This window comes from Cheilinus undulatus, linkage group 8 (genome assembly GCF_018320785.1).
Source record: "Cheilinus undulatus linkage group 8, ASM1832078v1, whole genome shotgun sequence".
Taxonomy (NCBI): Eukaryota; Metazoa; Chordata; class Actinopteri; order Labriformes; family Labridae; genus Cheilinus; species Cheilinus undulatus.
Genome location: NC_054872.1, coordinates 26,252,991 through 26,271,023, shown reverse-complemented (window position 1 = coordinate 26,271,023; position 18,033 = coordinate 26,252,991). Strand labels below are relative to the sequence as shown.

Here is an 18,033-nt window from a genome sequence, read left to right as displayed (position 1 = left end):
AGGAGTTAGTTTAAACATTTCTGAATAGACCTGGGTCACAAAATCTATTAAACAAACAATCGTTCAGCGAAATACCAGTTTCATTCAGTATCGGGTCTTTCAGAAGCAGGTTAAAAAAGAGCTGAAACTTGCAAAGCTCAGTTACAGAGAAAAAGTGCAGAACATGCTAAGCTCTGGTAACTCTCGGCCTACGTGGGAGGGGGTTTAAACCATGATGGGGATGCAGCCCAAGAAAGGTTTTATTTCTTTTAATGGGATGTCTGACTCTGACCTCTCTAATGAACTGAACACCTTTTTTAACCGTTTTAATGTCCATGATTTTAGTGATGAGGTCTCTGCTTTTAAAAATGTAGATCATTCTTCTGAACTGTCCTGCATTCCTGTGGATAAGGCCAGAGTTCAGAAACTTTTTCATGGCATGAAGGAAAAGAAAAGTCCTGGCCCTGACGGTCTTGGTGTTCGTGTTCTTAAAAATTGTTCTGCACAACTGGCAGACATTTTTAGTTTCATTTTTAGCCAATCCCTTCAACTTTTTAGATTACCTAGCCTTTGGAAGGATTCTATTATTGTACCTGTGCCAAAAAACTAGTGCACCGAAGTCGCTAAATGATTACAGGCCTGTAGCTCTTACCTCTTTAGCAATGAAGTCTTTTGAAAGGATTGTTAAGGATGAGCTTGCAAACATTGTCAACGCTGAACTTGACCCCCTTCAGTTCGCATACATACCTGGGAGGGGTGTTGACGATGCTCTTGCCACACTTCTTAATATGATTTTAATTCACCTTGAGGGAGTAAAGACTTTTGCACGTTTACTTTTTATTGATTTCTCCTCAGCTTTTAAAAGTATTCAGCCCCACATTTTAGCAGAAAAAATGCGTGACATCCATAACATTGATCTTGGTCTGATAAGCTGGCTAATGGATTTTTTAACTGGAAGGACTCATCGTGTGAGGGTTAATGGTGTTTTATCAGTTTTTAGCATTTTTTCTACTGGCTCACCTCAAGGATGTGTCCTCTCACCACTTGTATTTGTTTTATACACAAGCGAATGTCGGAGTCAGAATGAGAAGCGACACATAATTAAATTTGCTGATGACTCTGTGATGTGTCACTTCTCTCTAACGATGACCTAGATCATGGTCCCATTTCAACTGGTCTTATTGAATGGTGTGACAAATCCTTTTTAAAGATTAATCTTTTAAAAACAAAAGAAATGACTGTGGATTTTAGGAAGAACCCCATTGTCATTTCTCCTTTGTTGATTAATGGACAGTCCGTGGAGAAAGTGAGCCAGTATAAATACCTGGGTACTGTTGTGGATGACAGAATGAGCTTTGAGCCTCAGGTAGACGCTGTCTGCAAGAAAATTAACCAAAGATTGTATTTTTATCGCAAGCTTAGGAATTTTAACGTGGACAGTGTTTTTCTGAAAATGTTTTACTCTTGTTTTATTGAATCTGTTCTTACATTCTCTATCGGCCTATCGGCTGATAGGCTTAGTTAAAACCTGCTGCAAAATTGCAGGCACTACTCAGATCTCTTAAAAAGCCCAGTCCATCCTTGGTGAACCAGACCATCCACTCTTTAAGGCGTTCACACTGCTCCCTTCTGGACGCAGATATGTCCTTCCATCATGCAAGACAAACAGACTGAAGAATTCTTTTATCCTGACTGCCATTAGCCTTTTAAATAGTTCAAGGTGAAATTTGCCCATGACTTATTTATTTTGAGGCCATTGCCATTGTTTTCTGTGTCTTTGAATGTTTCCTATGTGTATGAACTTTTATTTTATTCCTATTGTGAGTGAAATTGCTTGTATGGTACTGCTGGCTGTGAAGCAAATTGCCCCTTTGGGATAATAAAGATATCCTTGATCCTTGATCCTTGATCCTTGAATGCTTTGCAATTATGACTTTCAGCCATATAAAGGACATCATCCACCCATGTATTTTTTTTCCAAAATTAAAACAAAAGTGTAAAATCTCGTCTCTTCTCATGTCTTGTAGGACCAAATCTTGTCTCGTCTCGTCTCGTCTCGTGAGATAAGTGTCTTGTCACACCCCTACTTTTGCACCTTGATGAAGTTGCAAGCTCAGTTAGAGAAGTCTCACCTATGTGGAGGAACACTGATATTGCAGGGCTGGTGTACTGATCGGAGTGGAAAGTAGTTCTCAGTGTGCTGCTTTCATTCATTGCCACTTGAAGTCACTAAAGTTCGGCAACTTTAAGTGCCATAAAAGATTGAAATTAAAATACAGTATGTGAAATATTTAAGTAAAAATTACAATGGTTGAGAAAAATAAGTTAATCCAACATAAATGTGTAAGTGAAATTGAGTTAATGTAACTCAAAACAGTGAAGTCCCTGCTACTTAATATTTACTGTTTTTCAGTGAGTATTACTTAAGTGTCGTACATTACTTAAACTCAATTTCATGCGCACAACACTAAAAAAGCTTTTGTAAATGTAACACAATATCTAGTATGTAACTGATGTCAAAAAGTTATTTTATGTAGTTTTTTTAAGGCCATCAGATGCAGGATTTTTTAAAGTAAGGTTACTAATAAAGTTTTACAGTCTACATACTTGCAGATATACATAAGGTTGCTAACATTAGCTAACCGTAGCCTGTTTTGGCTTGCTAACATACATTTTCCAAATCCCTTGAATCTAAGTGAGTGAGGGATAAGCTGGCTGCTTGTATTATCATGTTGTAATATAAAGTTTGTGTTATGTCATTATTTAAAGTTTATATTCTCTCACATTGGGACACTAAACCTTATCTCTAGGTATTTATGTGGTATTTATTATTTCCTTATCTCAAAATCCTACCGTTTCAGCATCCCCTGTACATCACTGTTGGGTATTCATTTATGTAAACTGTATGCAAATGTGCCTCTGTGTTTGGTTGTTTGTATGCATCCTCTGTAATGGCCAATCTTGCCCTTCATATTTGACGTGAGGTGACTGGTTCAGCCTTGATCTGAGAGCTCTGCCTCTCACTCATGTTGTCAGATGCAACAGAGCATGCACTTCACAAACAACTTGGTCATTGCTTCAATGAAGGTCAAGATTCAAACAGCCGAGCGTAGTCGGGCAAGCTTCTCTGTGGGGCATTGTTTAAATGAGATCCTGGCTTAGATATTAGGCTTTAATTGGAGTATGCAGTTTGTTGCGTTTGGCTTCTTGAACTGAATTTATTCATAAACCCCCATGTATAATAATAATCATATAATCCTTGCCTCAGTGTTAGAGGCTCAGGGGTGGTCTGCTGTAAGGTTACCTTCCTGAGTCAAGTGTGCTGCACCACAGAATGTCACATAAGAGCCTGGTTAAAGGATGGCTGACCCCACCTATGACAAACAAGGGGGATTAAAGTGATAATCATTACTCTTTCCAGGAGGAATTAGCTGCTGGGACATCGACATTGAAGAAAAACCGCAGGTGAACGAGGTCTCTGATACCCCATGTTTTTTTCCTCCTACCAATACCCTATCTGCATAGCCGAGGGGGGATTTAATTCGCAGTAATTACTTTATTGACTCATTTTCAGGGCCGTATCACTGCAGCTTCCCATCAATAAAACATATGCCAGGATGAATAATGTGGCCAGACACCATGGGGTGTCCTCTCAGACAAAAGACCACAGGGCTGAATCCCTGTGGTGTATGTTTATATCATGCTCCCACGACTCCCTTTAATTTCCTCTGCAGACACACTTTTCCCTTTGTTCTTTTACACCTCCTTACATTTAATCCCATCACACCCTTCCTTCCTCCTCCTCTACTTCTCCCCTCTGCCTCCAGGCACTCAGGCCCAGCAGGCCTTCAGGTCTGAGCCCCGGAACCTGACCGTGCGGATGGGAGCCACAGCTGTGTTGAGGTGTGAGGTGCTGCGAGCCTCAGGGACCGTGCAGTGGGTGAAAGATGGCCTCCTCCTGGGACCTGAGAGAAGCCTGCCAGGCTTTCCACGCTACAGCATGATTGGAAATCCCAAGAGAGGTAAACAGTGGCACTCATGGAAAAAGGTCTGTGGCCTATTGGGCTTTGATGGAACTATGGAAGCTTAATAAATAAACATGTTTGATAAATTAACACAAAACACCCTCCAGATTTTGTTCTCATTACTTGCGTATGATTTAGTTCAGATTTCAAATAATGGGTGTAACAAGGAATTGAAGTATCACCAAAAGTCATTAAAATATCTCAACATTTTCTCAATTAGCTGTGTGTTTATACCAGAAAAGGCAGCATTTTCATACCAACTTTACTAAGAGTTTTTCCTGCCAGTCCACTGTTAAAGAATGTCCCATATGAAGTCAGGGTGAGCCAATGAGTATTATTTAAAAAAAATAACACATTTTTATCACATCTTTCGTGCATAAATCGTATCCCCATGCACACAATGAGACTACTTCATTTTATTTTCTGATCCCTACTGTGTTCTTCTCTTTGCTGATTTGATGTCAAACTCCATGTAGCACTGATAAAGAGTACTTTGTCACCATGATAAGGGACTCTCTTGTTTTGTCTGCCACGATGTGTTGGGTCTTGTAGGTGCTATCTTGCCTCTTGAAACCCCCAGCCCATCTGATGAGGAAGGTCTACCAATGTAAGTTGCAGAAAGCAACAGACTGGCATCAGAAATGACCTGGCATTTTCAACAGAGCAGCGCTTTTTTTCCGAAACCAACACCAGCCAGATATTTACCCTCTGATACCAACGTCGTATATGGCAAGAAGAGACACAGATCATTAAAAGTCCAAAAAACAAACAAACTTTTAAACCACTTTTTTTCTCTCTCTCAGCCTGCAATTTTACTGTACCACTGACACTATCCCTGCTTTCAAAGCTCTTACAGAGGCTTTTCTAGCAAGCCTGGAACTTAGGTGATTTTCCAGGGTCTTTAAAGATTTAATCCACACTAATAGCTCCAATGTTGAATGTCTTTTTATCCATTTTTAATCCTATTTGGACCGTTTGGGAACCTTTATGCTGCTAGCTTAGCATGCTATCCATCATGTTGTTTTCCCAAAATGTTTGTCACATGTGCTGTGACAACCAATGCCAGGCTGTTCCATCATCGGAGCATGCTTTGTCAAACTGCACAGGTCTTAACACTAGGATCATTATGGAGACAACCTGAAAATGTCATAATGGAGAGACAGAGGGACAGAGAGCCTTTGAGGTGGCCCTCAAAGCCTGTGATTTGGCCCTCTGTGTTACTGCAGACAGGAACTGCTTTGAGTAATGGCAAAAATACAGCCAATGCAAAAAAGCACAAGGGCATTTTTTGTAAATACGTAAATCTTTTGGAGAATTTTATCACAAAATAATTATTTTTTCACTTTTTGGCCCCAGGTTTGTCCCAAGTCAACAAGTTTGTGCGAACAAAAGTCTTACTCATTATTGTTTCCCGGTTGTCACACACACACACAAAAAAAAAACAAATCTTTGAGTTTTGATTTCGTTAGGACTTTTCCATTGTCTTTATAGTCCCATACCTTTTTTATTTGTATTTTTTAATTCTAGTGGCATTACTACAGCACACATGCATAAATCCCAGGTTGTCCTGGAAAAAAAATATGTGTAGAACTTGACTGTGCACCACAGGGTTGATGTTTACAATCTTTTGAAGACAATAAGTCCAGATGTGACAAAATGGTTAAGAAATAGCTTAGGCCTCAGAGGGTTAATAACAAGCTTGACCTGAAACTTTACAGACTAAGAAATGAGCAACACAGAACAAAAAAACAACATAGAATAATCACTTCAGTTACACAAGAGAAATCACAAATAGAAGAAAAGAATGTTGATAATGTGTTACCAAAATCCTTTCAAAAACTCCCCACATGAATATATTCAATCACAATCACTCAAAATGTAGCCTACAGGAAAAAAATCAGCTCTTCACTCTCTTTCTCTGACAGCTGTCAGTCTTCAGCACCAAGGACAGCACCATATCTACACTCATTTAGCCAAAATATTTAGACATCAACAACTTTAAATAACGATGCTTCTACCCACAAACATAGTAAGGACACTTTTATTTATTATTTCATTTTTAAACATGTTAATCTTCTGATTAATTATTAAGATGCCACCGCAGCACAGCAGAGAATAACAAAAATAAAAAATGAAATGATTTCACTTTTACACATTTACTAAAACTCATCCTAGTTTTACATTTACTATCTTCCCATTTGTTGTAGAAAGCGTTTTGCAGACAATGAGAACTTGGCTCTTGTAATGTGCACAAAGCTCCCATGGCCTGACCTCTCGCCCCCAGGACAGGAGAGTGCCAATATGATGCACATTTAAACTGATAAAATATGAGAAATACAAGTAACACAATACAAGTGACCTGTCCCCCCAAGCCAAACAAACCTTGGGCTATGTCTGCATTGTATGTTTGTTGTGGATTTCTTGAATTAGCAGACATTTTGGGGCTAAATAAGTTTGCTTTTTGCCGGAAGCCCACCCTGTGAGTTTGTCTGTCTCTCCAAACAGCCTGAACATTGTCTGGTGCAGGCTAATGGATAAAACATAAAGTGACCTTAAACGTTTTTGACTTCATCAAAATCATTTTGTTACTAAAAGCTCTCTTGAGAAAATTGTTATTACTGTATTTGGGCTTTCATGGGTTTCACTGATATTATTAAGTAAAAAATCAAAACAGCACAAAGAGGTGTAACCTCTCAAACCATGGCTTCCACTTTTTTCGACTAGCACATGTAGTGAGCTCGATGGCTGCCCTATATTCAGATGTCCAGTCCATCACTGGGTGCAAGAAAAATAAACTCAGGAAGATTTAAAGGCAGCCTGTCTGAAATGTTTACAAATCTGAAGGAGTGCATGTGTGAAAACACCTTAAGAAATAATGAATTTGAGTGGATTGAGATGATGGTCTAAAGAAAGTTAAGCCCCTGGTTGGGCTAGAACATGCTGAAAAAAGATGAAAAGGACAAAGGAGACTGTTAGGAACCAAAGAAAGTAACACAATTACATGCTGCCAATATTAGATTTATCCTACTGTATATATGTCAAGTTTCTTGTGACATGCATGTCTTATGGTTCACAGTAATTACAGAGTGCAGGTGTCAGCTCAGGAAATGTCTAACATACAGCTCAGTGCCATCTACTGTAAAAGTAAATGAGATGATGTTGTTGCTATGGCTTCAAAGTGCCATAATAAAGAAACACAGACACTATGCCAACCTTATGGCTCACATTCTCTCCACAGAGGGAGCATCTGGGATGGAGGAGGTGATGTGATCGTCAACAGCCCCTTACATATTCCCCCCTCGCTGTCACTCACAGGGTAAAAGTGAAGAAAAAAAAGATACTAAAGCAACAGAGTGTCAGCAAATCAGTGAAATGTGGCAGGGAATAAAGTGTGTTGCAGAATCTGCACCACAGTCTATAAAAAGTAATAGCCAATTAGAAGGCAATCCCATGTAAGAGAAGAGCATCTGTTCCTGATCAGCCGGCTACGAGATGAGCCGCACTTCACTGTTGCTCAGTGTGGGAGACCACCAGCAACACATAAACCCTGAGAGATGCAAAGATGCCCACACGATTGTGCGTGCTTGTTTATACACTATGTTTTTATAAAAACACTAGTTAAAAAAAAAATTAAATGAACAGGAATATTGTTTTTAGCAACTAATTTCAGTGAAAGCAACTTGGATGGCGAGAGATGATAAACGGTTTATAAAAATCTTTTCACACCAACTATCCATCTATTTTTCTCTATCTATATAACTGTATCTACATAAATAGCTTTTATGTGCTTAAGGTCCATATTTGATTTAATGCCATTTTTTTGATATACCTCCTTATTTTAAGACAGTACAAAAATCCAAAATAAAACAAAATGCAAGAATAGTTAATTGCAGTTAACTAGAGAAGTTCAGAAATTAATCATGATTTTAAATGACTTTTAAAAGCAGATTGATGGCCAGATTCCATGTCTGTCATCAGGCACATCCACCTTGCATGGCTTGACTGTATTGTACTTCATGGTTTTAGCACAAGACGGTGCTACCATGCTAGTTCTGTAAACAAACATTTTGACTACAAGAATTTATTGATGCGTTTTTTTTTTTTTTTGTGACTAAACTCTGAGACAACACTGTACATGGTAAAAATATTGGCAATCAAAATAATAATGTCTGGCTTTCTAACTCCCTGATGAGTTTCATCAGCAAATAGCAGTACCAATAATATTTCAGAGGCTGAGCCAAAGGTAGCCTGGGCCAAACAGGAACCCCTGATATCTGATTGGTGTCAAAAAAAAAAAAAAAAACATAGAAATTGTTGTCTATTTGCCTTGTCAGCCATTAAATCAAGCATTAGTTCAGACGGGCCACAGAGTCAAGCTCTGCCCCAATCAGCTGATCGAATACAAGCCCTTTATCAGCTGGCAACCAGCGTGCTATTGGCCAGTTGCTCTCATGCTACCCTATATAAACAGCTGTTGCCTGGCCATGCTCTGCTGCTGTCACTGCAAGCTGCTCTTGCAACCTTCCTCCACCCCATCACCTCCTTGGTTCGACTTCTGACTTAATCAACGTCATATATATGCCTTGATATGAAAGTGGCCCCAGTATCCTTATATATTTCTATATGTGGCCCTCAGTGGAAAAAATTTTACACCCCTGTGGTAGATAATAGCGACCAGTGTAGCCATTAGCTTGGATTGAAATGTGAAGAGCTGCATTGAAAGCATTCTGTTCTGTAAAGACGTTGCTCTTGTCCTAACCAGCTTAGGCATAAATTGGCAGTAACTATGGTTTAGTTGTATTGTGAGCCAGTAAACAATGACTGCCACTGATGAAGTGATGTGCTTAGATGTAGCTTCAAGATTGAAAGCTTTTCTCAGCTGAAATATGTTTTGCTCTTCCTCCAACCAGCCTCAGCATAAGTTTGTTCAACCAACTGGCTCCACCATTTGTAAATTGCGACAGTGCCTACCTGTTGAACTCATGTTACTTAGTGGAGTTGCGCATGCCTACTGGCTCATTATGTTTTGTCATACTGGTTGGCCCATAATGAATATACAAGGCAGAACGTTAGTCCAGTCATCCTCCCAGAGTTTTTTGAAAAGTCCTGCCCTTCCTAAACACTTTGTATAGGAGGTTTCCATACCATTTACTTTCATTTTGGTTTGAGATATAGAAAGTTCAAGTATGGTCAACTGTAACTTTTAAACTTCACTGAATATCAGATTAGTTTTGGATTTTTGTAAATTTCAATACCTCGATTTGCTAAGCAATAATATCCATGAACTGCTAACTTAATCAGTAGAAAAACGCATTAAGTACAATATACTTAAATATATATAAGAAAAAATACATTCTTACACGCATGAACAGATGGAAAGCAAACTCGAATGCACAGAAGCTGCCCAAACACTCATGAGTAAAACACCCATCACTAACACAGGTACACCAGGAAAAGAAACCACAGACGGCACACTGATGTATGCAATCACTTTACACCACACAGAAAGAGCAAAATCATTTAAGATGACTCTTCACTGCACTCCACCACTTTTCACTGATTGTCACCATCAGCGATGCTTAAAAAAGCCAGAAATCACACATTCGTTCATGCACACGGGAGAGACCGGCGCTGATTTCAACAGATATTTACAGGTTGAAGCCCCCTTAGTTTACACATCAAAGAGCAACAAAGCAACATGTAGGTGACAAGTGTTTCTGTGCAACAATGTGTATAGTAAAGTCAAATACACGGAAGATTTGGTAAAACTGCTTGTTCAAGGCACACAGAACTGAGCTAGTGTTTATTCACTTATTTATTTTCAATGATTGCTCCGTGAGGTGTTATTTAATTTAGATCATGGAAAGCAGCCAGTTCATCAAGAAAATTTTATTAGGAAGAAACATTTTTGGTCATATTACAACACATTCACTGAAAAATTGCAATATTGACTTTTTAATAAACAATTGTGAACTTGTAATCATAGTAACCCATAAGAATTGATTAAAAATAAAACTGTTCCCTTTGTAGCATGTTGGCAGCATTATATTATCTTTGCAAATAAAGCTGTTATCATATTTTCTTCAGTCTTAAGTGTGTCATACTGAGAAAACTGTGATAAAGATGTGCTAAAGAGCTGTCAGAGGGTTGCCACCAGCCATATCAGTGAGATGATTTTATTCTTGTCAATATGAAGCCATTGTTGTGCATCCTTTTATAGTAAATCGGTTTGAAGCAGCAATTATAAGGTAGCTCTAAACACAAAAAAATACTGATTTTTGACAAAGACTTGACCTTGTGAATGGCCTGAAAAACATCAATGGCATTCTGCCTAATATTGTTGTAGATATCTTTTAGAAAATTAAAAGAAGGAGAGCTATTGAGCATTTTATCGACTGAGTGAAACCTGCTGATTATTTGTCCAAATCAAGGTCAAAACCTGCTCTAATTGTTTTTCTATTTCCCTTTGCTCCTCTGCTTTCCTAATATCATAACAATGTGCATTTTCAGCATTTAGACCCATGAAAAAACACAGTGAAGAGGCTGTACTGTGCATAATTGCTGTATAGACATACTATATCTTAACATTGTGAAGGCCCTGGCAGAAATAAATACAGACTAATGGACAAAGAGGCAAATCATGAAGCAGCCATCCACCATCTCCCCTACCATAAATACACACTCTCTGCAGCTTGATTGCGCTATTTGTGAGTAATTTCAGGAAAGAGGAATATGATTAATAACTTCAATGTCTCTCTCTCTGCACTCAATGATAACTTAGATGTGAAAATTGCTTCTGGTTGGTGTTAATTATCTTGCCAGCTTAGTTGACACGTGCATTTTAAGGCCTGGGTGCTTGTCAGACCAAGATACTATTTTGCACATGTTAGTAGGCTGAGAGCCAGAGAATCAGGAGCTTGGAGAACCAACACTGAACATCATCTAATCCCCACAGGTTATGGCAGTGCATCAAACAAATCAAGGCCCTGTTGGCATGCCAGACTATCCGAAGAGAGATAGAGAGGGAAGGACTGTGCCTGGCATCAATTAATAGACAGTTTATTCAGTCAGTGTTGTGAATCTGCGATTGGATTTCATTTACCATACTGGAAATTCATTCTGAGACAAAATGTCTCTGCGAGGGCTATAGACAACCACTTGCATGTCAATGAAAACGCCTGCAGCAGGAGGTTCTCAGCAAGTGAGATGTTTTCATTTTGCTCAAATACAAAAATAGTCTATTTATTATGAAATCAAACAGCCAAACACCAGTAGTAGAGAATATTACCTTATTGAATTGAAATGCCAGAGTGTCATTGTACAATTTGCTATAATTGTTAATTTTCCCATTTCCCAAGTCGAAAATTGCCTCTAATTCAGACTCTCTGAAATCAACAAAGAAGAAATAGAAGCCTGCAGGAGGTACTTATCGATATACATGCAACAACCCAGAACAAAGAGTGTTACATTCACTGAGCTGTGAACAAGAAATGAAACCTTCTTCTTAGTAATTATTCACATGTAGTTACTGAGCACAACATAATGTGTCATAAAAATAATTATCACTCCTCTCGTTATTCCAGGGCAGTATCATCTTCAGATCGAAAAAGCCCAACTAGAGGACGACGCCCTGTATGAATGTCAAGCGGGACAATCTGAGAGCAGCCTGGCCATCATTTCCAGCACAGCCTGGGTCAGCGTGTTTAGTGAGTGAAACCAAATAGTGCAAACAAGAGTGATGTAGCAGCTTTTTTTTTTTTTTTTGCAGAATGCTGCATGTGAGAGGCACAATAGACATCCTCTGTACTCCTGTAACATGCATAACCTTTTGACCAGTAATCAGCATTTAAAGAGCTGTTTAATATTCATTTCTATTGATAAAGAGCTGTAATTTGTTCAAGATGAAGCATTTGCATCTGAATCAGCCAACACTTCAATTTCGCTACTAAATTTAAAGGGCCCTTGCTACAGTTGAGCTCAGCACTTCCCTTCAAGCACAAATTTGATTTAAAATGTGTGTGAAGCGTGAAGAAAGTCACAATTTGTCCAGTTTTTCAAACAAAATGTATTTCTTATGTCATCCCTACATGTTCCAATAGGTCTGCACCTTTAACCAGCAGGTGCACAATATAAAGCATCAGCAGAGCTGGATTCCCTGGCAGCCTCAGGGTGATCCATGTCTCTCCCTTGCACAGGAATAAATTATAACGAAAGTGATTGAAAAGTTCCTACTCAGACATGCTGGAATAGATGTAATTGTGCGACTACATAAGGCCACCTGTTGTCACTCTGTTGCACCCGCTATCTCTCTACCCCTGTCCGGCTTGCTTGTGGGAGCGAGCCCATATGTGGTAAGGAAAGGACTCTAAAAGAACCTTTCTTCTCCAGGCGCACTTCATTTACTTACACCCCCCTCTTCCTATTCTCTCCGCTGCACAATTTCCCCCCTCTTTCTCTCTCTCTCTCTCTCTATTCCTCGCTTTCAGGCTTTCTCTTTGGTGACCATAGAGAGAGGGGGGTTGCTGTGGCGATTCTAGTAGGCAGGCTCTCCTCTGGGAAGAAAGCAGGTTTTTCTGACATCAATGAGGCAATGGGAGGGATAGGGAGGAAGCACAGACCGCTGACGTCTCCTTTTGAATGGCAATGTTCTCCTCCATGCTGCAGCAGTCTCATGTCCTACAGCAGGCCTACACCTGCAGCCACAGCAGCCTCGACTCCCACATTTATTACCTCTACAATGCCTACCGCATGTGCGCCCACATACACAAAGTCAACACAATCGCTTCTGGCTTTGTAGAAAAGGTCAAAATGTGTGGGAATTCTGCTCGTGTTGTATCAGGGATTGCTGGTAGCTGCATCCGCCGTGACTGAAACCGACTGCTGCCCCGTGTTCCTGACATGCTCAGATCTGAATCCTTTCAGCTGGTGTGTTTGTTCGGCGTCTTGGGAACGCTTCCCAGCTGTTGCCTGTTGTTGAAGATGGACAGTTGCAGCTGCACTGTTGCAAAGGGCAAACGAGAGGAAGCGGCTGACTTAAAAAGCACTCTGCAGCCTTGGTCCTAAAGGGTCATTTGTTCCAGCCCACCAACCCAACTGATTCAAAATATGTGACTAATCTGGGGCTTTATAACGAGCTGATGAATTCAATCTCCTGTTAGTGCTGATCTGGGAATGGAAACTGTGCATCCTTTTGAAGAGCGCTGTCTCTGATGAGTTCCCTGCAGACTTCTCCATCACTGAACTACAGCTCCCAAGGCCCCACACCCCCCTGGCCACTCAACCATGGCCAAATCCCATCAAGCCCTGCATCAAATCAAAACACTATAAAACTCTTTATGAGGAGATACAGTGAGGGAGAGAAAGGGGAGGAATGCGAAAACAAAACAGAGATTGCCGGTCAAATAATTGGATTCTTGGGTCAGAGGGAGTGCTATCATGACCGGCTAATTCAAGATGGATCACCGCATGTGGTGAGTAGCAGGGATGAAGGCAAAAAATGTCAATAAGCCCCATCCATGGGCTTACAAAGAGATGTTTTCAAGACATTTCCATTGGTGCAACATAACTCCTGTGTGTTTTTGCCTTCCTGCGGAGCTTAGATAGGGGATTACTGCAATAGGCAGATCAAGTGGCAGTGAGTAATCCATGACAATAACAACCTCTACTCTCTCTGCTGAAGCCCTCCTCCTCCTCCTCTGCCTAAAACTTACCCTGCACTGTGCCCGTCACATACCTGACACATCCTGTGTCTCGGTTTATACCATTAGTCTTAGCATTTAATCCTATTAATGAACAACTCTCTCCCTTACCACAGCGCATGCCCGCACAGATGCCTCCTGCTAACGTTCACATTTGATGTGTTCTGGTTTTAGACTGTGTTACTCATTCAGCCAGCTCTTACAGAGATAGGTGTGTGCGTGCCCATGCCTATGTGTGAAAGCTTATTACCAGCATTGGTTGGAGGTTAGAGGACATTTTAGGAACCAGAGCTATGGTGAGGTTTTTTGCGGTAGCTAATGAGTTTAGCACTTGAAGAGTATATAATGAGCCTTCATTTTGTGATTCCCTGTTATGAATAATGGAACAACTTATAAATGGGGGCACAAGCAACGTAGAGAGCTGCGACTTTATTCATCTTCGTTCAAGAAAAGTTCTGACAGTTGCCCGAGCTACAACCCCATCAGAGGACAATGTGTTATACAGTGGTGAGACAGTATGTGTGTTACTGCGCTAGAATGATATGACAGTGTCAGTGTCTTTAGAGTGAACCAAGGAGGTTCGGAAAGATAGTAAGGAGGCACTAAAGGGACAAATTAAATATTCTGTCTCTTCATAAAAAGGACTTTAGCTCTAATACTGTATAATGCACTACAAAATAAATAGAAACAGTAATAATGGATGAGGGAGGAGTGTTTGTGAGTTGGCAGGTGGGGGTGTGAGGTTGAAGGGGGTTGTTGTGCCACTTCTCCCCAAGGGCAGAGGAGACGCAGGCGGGAAGAGGGAGACAAAAGAGGAAGGGAAAGCTGACAAAAAAACTCTTTTAGAGGCTTTCATCGCCAGAGATCACACACCTGAGACCTGCAATGTGTATGTGTGAATAAGTCAGTGTGGGTTTTTATGCACATATGAATGCAGAATTACATGCTCATGTTCATGCTTTGGGCTTTGGCTTTTCCCTGTCTTCCAAAGATAAAACTGATAAGTCTGTCTATTGAGAAGTCTGATCTTTTAGTCTGTGTTAATTTCTTGATTCAGCATAATAAGCTTTTTAGAGACTATTATATCCTCTGGCCTTTTGCAGTAATTTCCAGAGAGTCAGCTTAGTATCACATGTTGGGCTGCTCAGACACTGGCGCCTGTTTTCAGATGAACGTCTGCACATTCACTCACTGCTTACGTTGCTGTGTTTGTGTACGCAAATCTGCATGCACTGTATAGACTTGAGTTTATCTCTGGGTGTTTGCACGCAAAAGGAGGAAAGTGAGCATCCTGTTTGTGAATGAGAGAGAAAGATAGGTAGAAAGAGCTGCTTATGCATATTGATGTGTGTCTGCTAATCTGCTTCTTATCTGCCTTATCCATCCATCCGTCTGTATTTGTCTAATGAATCGAATTTTGCGGCTCACTGTTTCCCGTCTGAGCGGCAGGAGTGAGTCCTTGCATGCCTGTCTGTTTTTGTGTTCATATATGTTCCTTAATAAGAGAGATAGGGCTGCAAACTGGAGAGAAAACAGAGAGAGATAGAAGACAAAATGAAAAAAGCCAACAGCCAAGTAGACAAAGGAGGGGCAGAAAGAGTTAATTAAGGGAACAGCTTGTTTGCTGTCTGTTCTTTGCTCTGAGTGCATGTCTACTAAATTGAATAGAATGTGTGTTTTTGTTGTTGTCCGCTTCTTCTATCACATTTGTACAAATGTGTGTGCGTCTATCCAGAGCAGGCTGATTGGGTCACATGGTTTGCAGATGTGATGGATGGCAGGTTGTAATTCCCAGTCTGAGCTTGAACACACCTTCCCCCGCACTTCTGCAGTTTAACTGCAGTGGTCAAGAAGGATAGTGCGGTGGGGAGAGGGGGCTGCTGGTGGGGGATGATGGAGTGAACGAGAGATAAAAGGAACAGGCCAGCATGAGCGAGCGAGGGAAAAATTAGATACCTGCCTGCCTCATTTGCGAACATATCATTATTCTTATTTTAGGATTTGTTAGGCTGCCAGTCGCTCCATGAGCACAACAAGTGGTGCGTCCCTGTGAGTCGTGCGGGGCCTGAGTAGATTGAGAGTGCCGGGGCTGTCAATAGATGCATGGCCCAGTCATCTTCTCAGGGAAGAGTGGGGGAAAAAAACAAACAAATGCATCTCATTATTGCAGCGCGCGCCTCTGCAGTGCTCTGGGTAACCCATCACAGTCCACACAGATTCAATTGCTTCTTTTAAATCAGTTTGAAGCTGCAGCCACATCTCATCTGTCTCAATAGCAGACTGGGAGCCAATGGGCTACTCTGCACACAGCAACAGCTCCTCCTAGTGGTTGGGGATTGTTTGTTTTGTGCCAAAGAGATGGAGAGGAGCTGCACAGCCGGCTGCTTTGGCTGCTTGTGGTCCAGCTGTTTACCCACACATTAGGAGTGGATTTATCTCTGAATTCATGCAGCAGCTATCTTCCTGCCCCTACTCCCCTCTGCAGCCTGTCTCGCATTCACTTTTCCATTCTTGCCAGATCTCTTTTTCTTCTGTGCCAGAGCCTTTCATGTCTCTCTCAAACATGTATCCATCCTGTTCTTTCCAGCTCCCCATTCTGTCTCTGAGCTCAGGCAGCCTTTGCACTTGATCTTTGATGAAAGAAAAACAACCTGAACGGTAACCATAGTTTCTGATTCTTGGGCTCATGCACCTGCTAAAAGCTGGCACAATACACCATCAGGTTCCTGTAGTTTGTATTTACATGGCTGAACTGACAGTCTACATAAAGTATGGCTCAGAAATCTCTTTTGATGATTAGTTGGTGACAGATTTCTCCAGCAACTGCCAAACAGTTTGAGTCCCTTGTGTTAAAAGCTATGTTTTTTTTTTTTCTGGAATTCCTATTTATGGTCAGATAAAAGGATTGTGGAGTAGAACAGTGGAGAAGTGAAGACGGCTTTGATCAGTCCAGAAAGCACATATTTAGCTTGGGGCTGATCTGAGAGGAGAAGTGTTTGGTGTTTGCTATGATAGATTAGCACTGGATCGGTTTCATCACTATTTCATCTCTGCATTCTCTTCTTGTCCACAATTTGTATTCTAACTCAACACAGCATCAAACCTCACTGTTGTGAATCACTCAAAAGCTGACAGCGTGACGTTCCAGTCACTCCCCGATCTTACAGGAGCCTATTATCAAATCATTGCATAAGCTAATATCCATGTGTGAAAGCTGCTGCTTCCTCCAACCCAAAATTAGTTTGATGAATTTGAGATATGATTAATATGAACTATTGTATTTCTCTTTAGTTCCCCCTTCCAGGCCACACATTCAGGTGGATATGGCAACACCTTGGGTTGCAGGGAAGAAGTACACCGTCACCTGTATAGCCCCTGATGCAAAGCCTGAAGCTGAAATCACACTTTATAAAGGTGAGTCACCCTTCATGCGTACTCAATGTGACAGAGATGGTCAGCCTGACGGGTTAGATTCAAAGGGCAACAGACCTTTCTGAAATTCCACATTGTGGGATTTCCATAGGTCAAAACCTGAATATTTAAACATGAAAACATTGCAGCCCATGAAATGAAAGTTCAGTCAAGATTCCTTGTTTCATAGTCTTGAAGCAGCAGAGTTGAAATAAGCAGACTCTGTGTGGGAGGAAGTAGCCGGAGCATTTGAATTTCCAATTTCCACTGACTTTACAATCGCATGTACAGTGAATGCATCACAAGTTCTGAGTTGTTTACTAAAATAAACTGCAATTTCCTCATTTCAGTCTTTCCCTTTTCCAACCTGTCACACCTAGTACAGTGCATGTTTGAGAAGCAGAGAGATAGAGAGGTTGTTTATTTTTGCCCTGTCTTTAGGTTTGACATATACAACATATTCTTGTTTGAAATTTGCATCCTGTTTTGCTCAGTAGTAAGGCCAGATAATAAATCAAGTTTGTCAAATTTAACAATATGAATTTTTTAACTAGATATAGTATAAGGCATTATCTTTTATATCAGTATGGCTAAAACCATCAGTTATGGGGTGAAGGTGGCCTAGTGGTTTAAGGCACACCCAATATACGCTGACGGCCCAGGGTCGAATCCTGAGGCCCTTTACTGCATGTCTCTCTCACAGTTTCGTCCCTGTTTCCAACTCTATCCACTGTCCTCCTCTATAAAATAAAGGCACAAAAATGTCCAAAAAAAATCTTTAAAAAAAAGAAAAAACATCATTTTGCAGCTATATTTGATTTTAGTCTTAGTTTAAGTCTTTAAATGAAATGCATTTTTAATTTTAGTCACATTTTAGTCATTTCTACCCTTTTTAGTTTTACTCTAGTTTTAGTCAACGA

The 18,033-nt window shown here is 40.5% G+C and overlaps 1 protein-coding gene across 1 annotated transcript in view; it reads left to right on the top strand.

Moving 5' to 3' along the window:
* Nucleotides 1-3,596: 3,596 nt before the first annotated feature.
* nphs1 (NPHS1 adhesion molecule, nephrin) overlaps nucleotides 3,597-18,033 on the top strand; it is a 65,489-nt gene continuing 51,052 nt past the window's right edge. Inside the window, exons 1-4 of the mRNA XM_041793329.1 lie at nucleotides 3,597-3,666; nucleotides 3,807-4,001; nucleotides 11,588-11,710; nucleotides 16,994-17,116. Of these exons, the coding sequence (XP_041649263.1) occupies nucleotides 3,597-3,666; nucleotides 3,807-4,001; nucleotides 11,588-11,710; nucleotides 16,994-17,116 (511 nt within the window). The remainder of the gene's footprint in view (nucleotides 3,667-3,806; nucleotides 4,002-11,587; nucleotides 11,711-16,993; nucleotides 17,117-18,033) is intronic.